This window comes from Atta cephalotes, assembly GCF_000143395.1.
Source record: "Atta cephalotes unplaced genomic scaffold scaffold00005, whole genome shotgun sequence".
NCBI classification, from domain to species: Eukaryota; Metazoa; Arthropoda; class Insecta; order Hymenoptera; family Formicidae; genus Atta; species Atta cephalotes.
In genome coordinates, this window is record NW_012130069.1 from 5667165 (window position 1) to 5677166 (window position 10002).

At 28.8% G+C, this 10002-nt stretch overlaps 2 protein-coding genes across 2 annotated transcripts in view; one reads left to right on the forward strand and one right to left on the reverse strand.

Moving 5' to 3' along the window:
- The first annotated feature begins 4295 nt into the window (after positions 1-4295).
- LOC105626386 (zinc finger protein 622) lies at positions 4296-6538 on the forward strand. The gene is made up of 3 exons (XM_012207687.1): positions 4296-4319; positions 5126-5822; positions 5964-6538. Exons 2-3 carry the CDS (start codon positions 5189-5191, stop codon positions 6446-6448), a joined length of 1119 nt encoding a protein of 372 aa, XP_012063077.1. The 5' UTR covers positions 4296-4319; positions 5126-5188; the 3' UTR covers positions 6449-6538.
- Positions 6539-8084: 1546 nt separating this feature from the next.
- The window catches only part of LOC105626387 (dopamine N-acetyltransferase-like), a 4849-nt gene continuing 2931 nt past the window's right edge, over positions 8085-10002 (reverse strand). Inside the window, exons 2-3 of the mRNA XM_012207688.1 lie at positions 9481-9750; positions 8085-8243 (exon numbers count right to left, since the gene is read on the reverse strand). Of these exons, the coding sequence (XP_012063078.1) occupies positions 8085-8243; positions 9481-9750 (429 nt within the window). The remainder of the gene's footprint in view (positions 8244-9480; positions 9751-10002) is intronic.

Sequence of the window (10002 nt, forward strand, 5' to 3'; positions counted from 1 at the left end):
ACATTTTTATATGAAGTATCCTTTGTAATATTAGAAGTCAATATACATTTATTAAAATAAATTATAAAATCAGTATATTACTGTCATCTCAAAATGCCAAAATGAACTGAAGTCATTAAAGTCAATGAAGTATATTATGCAATAAAGCAATGTCTACAATAAGATAAAGCATAAAACTTAAGTTTTAAACTTTTTTTAAACTTTTAAGCTATAAGAAATTGACCAACAGTCGAATATAAAGAGAATAATTAGCTATTTGTCAATTTCTTATGGCTTAAAACTTAAAACTTAAATTTTATGTCTTAAAATATCATTGTAAATTCTGCTTGATAAGATTTTGGGTTTGTTTTTTTTTGTAGCTGAGTGTACACTTTTAGAATTTAAAGTGAGATAAATATATGTTTAATATTTGGCGAAAGCAAGAAAGAGAATTCTAATGCAGTCTAGTGCAAGAATAAAAAACAAATATTATATTTCCAGATCAAATGGTATAGCAAAGAGCATAAACATGCATTGTATAAAATTCACAAAAATGATCAGATTAAAAATATTAATAATTAATAATTATTTGCTCTTTAGTCAAGTATTCTTTCACTTACTGTCATTTGAAATGTATTCGGATGAAATGTATGGGTTTAGAAAAGAATTTCGTGGATCCAGGCTATCTCTCGGCCACCTGCAGAAATGTTATGTGTGTATATGTTGAGTGATATGTATCGATATGTATGTGTGCTGTGTATGTGTGTGACGTCTGTTCTTTATTTATAGAACTCCAAGATAAATAAACATTATGTTAAACGATTGTAAATCCTCTTATTGGTAGACGCTAACCTATACGTCTCAGATCACAGGCGAGTGTCGCATCAATCACAATGTTGATCAGTGGGTCGTGCTCATAGTACGTCAGTATTATTATTTACCAAATTTAATCCGTTTCTTGTCTCTATAATTGCCACGCCATGAACTATGAAAATTTAAAACTGAAAAATTCGCGTTTCTGGACGTTTCACAAACTCCACTACTCGATCTATTTCCTTCGATATCCTCGATATCATCTCATGTCGTAATGTTTATAGTGTTTATACTGGCCGAATATGGCTGCATTCGGGGAGACGCTATTCAAGGAGACCACTGACTTGAAGATAGCAGACAAATTGAATATTTCTAATTTATTTATGTTTATATAATTTGAGAATCGTTTGGGGAAATTTAGGAAAAGTATTTAAACATTTGGGTAATAGCATCGACGAAGTACTATTAGGGGCTCCGCACAATAAAAGGAACAGAGAACAGAGAATAGAGAGTAAGAATTTCAACTTATCAGAAACTGTGTATTCCACAATACATGATTTGTGATAGGTTGAAATTCTTCTCTGTTCCCTGTTCCTTTTTTTGTGCGGAGCCCCCCTTAAAGATGATCGGCGCATATGGAAGTCGCGTTAAAATTCAAGATTAAAAAGTGAGAAACTAATAATACGGTAATAATTTCATGATTCATTAGTTTTGTAGAATGCACATGTTTATGTATATTAAAAACTTAATAATACTCGATTTTCATTTAAAATTGTGATTCAATGTTATCATCCGAGTTTGATTAAATAAAGACAATAACTGCAGAGAAAAAAATTGTAATTTTTCAATATATAGGTAAGATATTATAGCATTGAAAGTATGCATACTTATTTATACAGCATTTATGTAATAAAAAAATCACGAATTTAATGTATTATCGAAGTATTTATGTTAATATAATTATAAATTTTTATTAATTGTCGGTAACATCATTGTTCTTTAATTATCCTTGGATCTTATTCGGAAATCCTACCAGAAATATTATTAACCGCCATTCGAAAATTGACTCGGGTCTTGTAAAATTGATGTACCATTTGCGTTCGAGTATCGAAAATATCGAGTAAATATCTACTTGCAAAATTTGCAAACAGGATCAATCGTGAAACTTTATCTCTAGGATGAAAAGTGAAAAGTAAAAATTTTTATCATTGAAATTAATAGAGAAAATTTTCGCTTTCCTTCCCAGGGACAAAATGATTGATATCCAGAGGATCGATTCTGTTTCTTCAAACAAGGTGAAAATTATAAAAGCGAATAAATTTACTAGGTGTTGGATCAATGAAATTATCAGTATTCTAATAAGTTCGCTCATTTTTGTAATTTTCCTCGTTTCAAGATACAGAATCGATCTCTAGATCTAAGAGAATGATTCTGTGATTGGTGATCCGCTAATTCGCGATACGCGCAATACATTCCATGAGACTACACCCTGATAGTGTCCGAAAACTAGGGAAATGCTATAGTATATGTAACGCATACTATAGTATTTCCCTAGTTTTTCATACGCGATACTTTTCGAGAATAGAGGTCCAGAGCAAGCAATATCGAGAAATTGCCCCTCTATTTTTGCTCTATCAATTAATGGCCACAGACTCTTAATGCATAATGCATAGAAAATCAATTAATCGAAATTCTTATTTTCCATAGAATAGGAGAAAAGGAAAGATTCTGATTAGTTGATTCGCTTATGCACTGTGCGTTATGCGTTATGCAAAAGTTTGTGTGTTCTAAGAGCTGCCGCACAAAATTCTGCAGCAATGACTGTAAAAGTGTATTCACATGTAAGCGTCAAGTAGCGGAAGCAACAACCAATCAGCTGAACAATTTTTATAGTGGCTTAAAAAAATAATTTTATATCATTGCCCGTATAGCGGGGAGCACAGACTTTTGTATAACATATAATGCATAATGAACCAATTAAATTTTTTTTATTTTTTTATTTATTTCCTTTCTTTCCGTGAAACAAAGAATTGGTTGATTTTCTTATGGTTCATGTTTTAAGCATTATGTAAAAGTCTGTGCTCCCCGCTTATCGCTCAGTTGATTGATTGCTGCTTGAATGAATTTACTTGTGAATGCATTTTAAGATACTTAAGCCAATAAGTCAATCAGGATACTGCTTCAGATTTACGTATTCTAATGGAAATAGAAATAGCAATAAACTTATCCAATAACTTAACTTCGTAATAAGGTAACTTTTAATTGGTTGAAACTTGTCTTATGGATAAGTTTACTGCTATTTTTATTAAAAGTTCAAAAGAATTCTCGAATGTGATTGACTCATTCTTATGTCTTATAGTTACTGTTAAGCTGGTTCTACATTAGTTGCAAGTTGATCGCAAGTTTATTATATTATGTTATATTATTATTGCGACAGCCAATCTGAAGCTTGCATTTTGAAATCAACACTTCATTGGCTGTCGCAATAAACTTGCGATCAGCTTGCAACTAATGTAGAACCGGCTTTATGGAAGGGTGTGCCTTAACCTTAAAGCGTAAACTTGAGCCTATAAGCCAATCAGGATACTATTTTAGATTTACAACCTAACGGAAATACAGGGTGTCTGGAAATAATCGCCAAATATTTCATGGACAGGCTGCTCATGAAATATTTGGCGATTTCCAGACACCCTGTAGAAATAACAATAAACTTATCCATCACCTTGCAATAAGGTGAATTCCAATTGGTTAAAACTTGCCTTATGTTTATAAGTTTTCTGCCATTTCTATTCGTTAAGGGCCGATTCTATAATTCTTAACAACAGTCATTGATGTTGTTGCGCAGGTATTATATAGAGTAAAAAAGCTGCGTAATGACATCAACGACTATCATTAAGAGTTACAGAATCGGCTCCTTAGAATACGTAGATCTATGTTTCAAAACTTGCTCTCTGAAGAAAATTTTACTCGAAATATATAGTACACATAACGTATATTATAGCTTATAGAGTAAAATCTTCCACGGAGAGGAAGTTTTGGAACAGCAGTATCCTGATTGGCTCATCGGCTTAAATTTACGTTTTAGGAGCTCTGCACAATAAAAGGAATAAGAGAAAAGAGAATAAGAATTTCAACCTATCAGAAATGCATTGTAGAATATACAGTTTCTGATAGGTTGAAATTCTTATTCTCTGTTTTCTGTTCCGTGTTCCTTTTATTATACAGAATCCCTTTAGGTTACTATTATAGAAATTTTCGCGCGCAACATCAATTAGCGAAGCAAAAATAGAGGGATAGATTCTCGATCATTCTCGATCATTCTCTGTGTCAGAGACCAAATGTGCATCTCTGGTATCTCTGCATTCTCTGCTTCAGAACAGTATTGTCTATATCTATGCTAGTTACTCTGATTGGTATGTACTATATAGAAATCTGTGGTTGCAGCAAGAGATAAACTTTTTTATTTTACATGAGAACGGAATTACAGTTACGTAACTTTTTTCATCAATTTTTTCTCAAAACATCACGTAAGTGAAAAATTGTCACATAATTGATAAATCACAATACAGCATCACACTATTTTTTTAAGCGATAATTCACCTAGCCTTTAAAACACCATGTGGTACGATATGTAGCACTGTTATTTTAATAAAGGATTTCCCTGGTGAAAATTTTTCTCGAATAATTTTTGTACGAATTGGAACATTTTTCAGAAATACTCGGAAAGTTTACATATTCTCTTAGAACTTCTCATACAAGTGAATTCTGAAATATTCTGAAATTTCTCATCCCATAATTTTTAAAAAGTATTTTAAAATTTTTTAGATTTGTAACATTTCATCAGAAATTATACTTACAAAAAATCTTAAAAATCTTACGATATTTTATAATTAATATATTGAAAAATTTTGAGAAAAGATATAAATTTTCTGAGAAATTCCAATTTGTATAAAAAATTGTATAAAAAATGTGAAAAAGTTATAAAATTATAGAAAAATTCTGAAAAATTATATAGAAATTCTAAAAAATTATATGAAAAATTCTGAGAAAAATTTTCACCAAGGTTATTAAGCTATTTTTGCATATATAACGCTTTGTTTGTTATTACGGGCTTTTTTTATGATTTTGATTAAGCTAACACAATAGACTTTTTAAATACGAAAAATACATATATAAATATAAATTTTGTATTGAGTTCTCTGTAGCTTTTAGCAAAACATGTTCGTTAAAAGAAATAAAATTGTTTATTTTATTTGAAAGAAGCTAAATTGCAATTATATAACTTTTTTTTATTGTTAAACTGTACTAATAATTATTCTTTCTTTTTATATAGCAGAAATTTCATAAAAGATTAATTGGAGTTATTTAAAAAGAAGAAAAAGATATAATACATACAATGGAGAATCTGTGTCAAGAACATTTTACTTGTTGGACGTGTAAAGTAAAGTTTGCAGATTTGGCAATATTTAAACATCATTATCGTACTGAATGGCATAGATATAATATGAGTACAATAGTAAATGGATTACCTTCGATCACTCTTGAAGACTTTGAGAAGAAAGAAGCGATGTATCATGAAAATAATGCAAACCAGATTAAGAACAAACAGATTTGTGAAGTCTGTCGAAAGAAGTTCAATAATCAGAAACAGTACGAGAATCACTTGGCCTCGAAAACTCATAAAAAGAAATCGGAGCAAAAAGAAAATACAACTGTAGCTTATAGTAAAAAGTCGTCAAGCATACAAGATTCATCCAATAAGAATACGGATGACATTGAAACAGATTCAGATGTAGAATCCTTGGATTCGGACGAGTGGTTTGAAGATTTGAAGTATCAAATTATTTATGATAATTGTTTATTCTGCGATTATCATAATAAATCTATAGAGTGCATTATGATACACATGGAGAAGAAACATTCGTTTTTCGTACCTGATCTTGAATACTGCGTGGATCTAGGTGGCCTGTTAAAATATTTGGAATATAAGATATGTGTTGAATTTAAGTGTATTTGGTGCAATGATTCAGGTAAATAAATCTTTTTCTTGTTAATTATTTTCTCCATTATTTATATTTGATTGAAATAAAAGGATTAAAAATTGGAATTGAACAAAAAGAATCACAATTATAAAAAAATTTAATCAAATAAAAATTTATATATTTTTACAGGAAGAAAAATGCGAAGCGCACAAGCAGTAAGAATGCATATGATTGACAAGGGCCATTGTAAAATGTTGTTTGAAGGAGAGACGATGTACGAGTATTCATCTTTTTATAATTACTTATTTAGCTATCCAGATGCCGAAAATGCCGATCCAGATGAAGAAGTATCGGATTTAGAGGTTTTAGACGACGAGGGTTATATGATGAAGCTACCATCTGGCAAGTCAATTGTCCACCGTGATTTGGCGCTTTATTATAAACAGAATGTACCTGTGGGAATCACAGCGATGATAAAAGATTCAGATTATTGCCGACGCAAGCGGATACATAAACAAATATCATTTGGGTCTGAAGAAAAAAAACTTGAAGTCGCTCGAATTACAGCACGAGACATTCAAAGCTTCCAGCGAGTCCAAGCCAAGTACTTAATGCAGCTGCAAGTCAAACAAAACAATTTACAGAAACATTTCAGACAACAAACAAACTTTTAACTATATTTAATGACTAAGTATAATTAGATATGCATAATTTTTAGAAAGTTGTAAGTTATAAAAAATAAAGTATGCATTTAATAATATAAAGTTGATTATCCCTGCACCATTACATTTTATTATCACATTATTTATAAGTACAACAAAAAACGCAATTTAAATAACTTAATTACTTATCTAAATGGATTTTATTCTAGTTTTAATCATTTAATTCTAACTTAAAATCAGATTCAAACTTTAGACACGCCATAATTTTACGTCCTTTCAATTGCTAAGAAATCGAAATTTTATTATTTTTAAAGGATACATCACGTAATACAAATTATTATAAATCGCTTTATAATTCGCATTTTACGGATGTTCTTACAAAATAATTCGTGTATACTTTATAAATACTCTTTCGTAACACGTTTCATCGACAAAAATATCTTCTATTTTTTTCTCGAATAATTTTTTTTTAAATTTATGTGGACCCGTTATATCTAGAGCAACATCTCCGTATTACGACCGAAAAGTTGCCGCTTTCGATAGAACATAACAAATATATATATATATATAAGTTAGAAAAAGATCTTATACATCATCGCATTTCGCTGATATGAGAAAGAAGGAGGAGGGAAAAAAAGATATAATTGGACGTTCACCTCATGACTATGTTTCACGGTGACTTCAGCGAATCACGAAATGTAAAGACATTTAATAGTATTTGGTACTTTGATATTTTATGACTTTCTTTTTGTTTTTTTTTCTATTAGAAATTGATCAGATCAATATTTTATTGTAATTCATGCTTTCCTTTTCAGATATCTTCTCTGAATTACTGTTACATACATGCATATATAGATATTCCATTCTTTTTTAAAATTAATTATGAAAAATATATATATGTATAGGATCAAAAATATAATATTACTAATAATAGAAATGATAATATTAAAGTGTTAGTTTTCTTAGAAAGTGTTCCAAAATTTTACTTGTTCCAAAATTGTTGTAATATAACGGGATTTTTAGAAAGAAGATTCTTATACATATATATTTTATCATTCAATTTGATCATTGGTATTTATGTTTGTTTTAAATTTTTATGATTTTTAATGTATATAAGAATTGAATGATATATACGATTTTACATTTTGTATTATATCTTTTTTTGCTATAATAGATTTGACTTTTAGAGTCGTGTTGACTTCCGTGCAGAAATAAAAGATCCGAATATGAGACGTCTATCAAATGTCTAAATGGACGTCTAAGCATTTGATCGACTTTATACCTGATTCGCCCATTCGCTGTGTTAAATTATTCAATTTCATTAAATAATTGTTCTTTGTCTTCTCTTAACAACGAACATTTCTTCTTCAGAACACACAGGGGCAGTAATACCGGATATCATTCGGATACGTTTCGACACATATTACGTGAAACGCATAATACACACTTTTTTCTTTTGTTTTTAGATAAATATTCTATGAGAAGATGTCACGTCATTCATGACATCAAGATATACATTAAGTGCTGTTATTGTCACGACACGACGATGATACATATATCTTTTATCTACTTTACGCTTTACGGTTTCGTGTTGACGATTTAATTTAATTATAAGCTCTCCAAGCAAGCAGACTTTCTCATTTTATCTTCAATCTAATAACTTCACCATTAATTTTAACGCCTGATGGGGCGGCGCCGGTCTGATAGACTTGTCCAATTCCGTGTACGAGATTTCTGCTTCCACCTGGTAGCCGTGCTTCAGATAGACTTTTAATGAGAATGCACTGGTTGCATCGGCCTTACACACCTGTAGTGATATGCTATATCAGATTTGTTTTTCATTCTTCTTTTATTAAATTTTATTTTGAATAAAATTAAAAGATCTCATTGAAGGTTTTTTTGGAAAAGTTCTTAAAATAAGTGAAGTGAAATAAGAAGTCCCTTTGATAGATAAAAATAATTTTAAGAACTGTGTATCTCGTTATCAATTTTATTTGATTTTTATGATAAGCCTTTTTTCCTTGTAATCAGCTTAATAATATAGATAAACAATCTGATGAATAAATCCATTTACTTTTCATTTTTTTAACTTGTAAATATTGAGAGATAAGAAACAGAAATAATAATTAACATTATCGTTAATCGATTTTATGGTAGATATTATCTACATATCAGTTACTTTCCTAGAATTAAATAGTTAAGATACTTCTTGAACTGACATCATTCAATAAATTAATGAATAATTTGACTACTAAATTTTGAAAATTAAAAATAAAAATAATTATTGATAAATTAATACGTATAATATTCATTTATATTGATATATATTATCTACTGTATCATTTATTCATATTATTTATTAATTCATATTAATTTATTTATAGCATATTAATCTGATTCTTTATTGTGCAAGAGAATGTACATATGAAAGTGCAAAAAATATCTTTTAAGAAAAATAAGCGCGAGCAATAGATTGTAATTATACCTTGTGAAGAAGTAAACAAAAATTATCCCATGCATATTAAGAAGAAAAGCATGCTGAAACAAAAGGAAAGTGTGTGCTGTGTATGCAAATCAGTGATCACGCCAACGCAATAATCTTAAATTAATGAAATAAAAAAAAAATGCGGAATCTCTTTATAACACATAAAATCGATAAAATAACTTTATAAATAAATAAATAAATAAATATATATATATATATATATATATGTAATTTGTTATGTAAATATATATATGTATATTGTCACTTAATTGATAAAGACATTTTTTTCGAATTTATGTCATAAAATTTTTACATATTATATTTATTTTATTTATCTACAAAAAAGAAAGAAGTAATTCTTATTAGAAACATTTCGTATATAAATAGATAAATAAATTCGTATAAATAAATTGAAATAAAACATTAAAAAGTAAATTAATTTCGATTTTATGAGATAAAATGAAAAAAGACAAATTTAAATGTATATATAATTATAGATATAAAAAATAAATTAAAATATAAATATATTACAAATAAATTAAAATCCAGTTTAATCTACCTTAAACCCGGCATTTTTGGCGACTTTCTCACTATCATCCATAAGAACACTGGCCAAACCTTTACCGCGATAATTTGCGTCAACACTGAGGATTCGACACTCGAACAACTCATCCACATCATACTTGGCGAACAAATCGACCTTATCATTCACTTTGTAGAGTAGTTTCATGATCATCTTGAATTTTTCATCATCTAATTCATCGAAACGCCGCTCTTCTTCCTCGCGTTCACCTTTCTTCAGGATTCCGTTTAGTGCCATTCCTGCTATCTGATGAAAACCAATTGTAATAATACTTTATTATCTTTAAATCAGCAAACATTAAAACTTTCCAAAATAAAAAAATAAACAAAACTCAACTTTATGATTAATTTTATTATGATTGGTTATAATTAACAAATTTTATTATTATAAAGAAACTATAGTTATAAGAATAAATAAAGTAATTAATTTAAAAAATATGAAATTAATTTAAAAATTTCTTTGGTTTCTTATTTTGCAAATAAATAATTTCTAAATAAT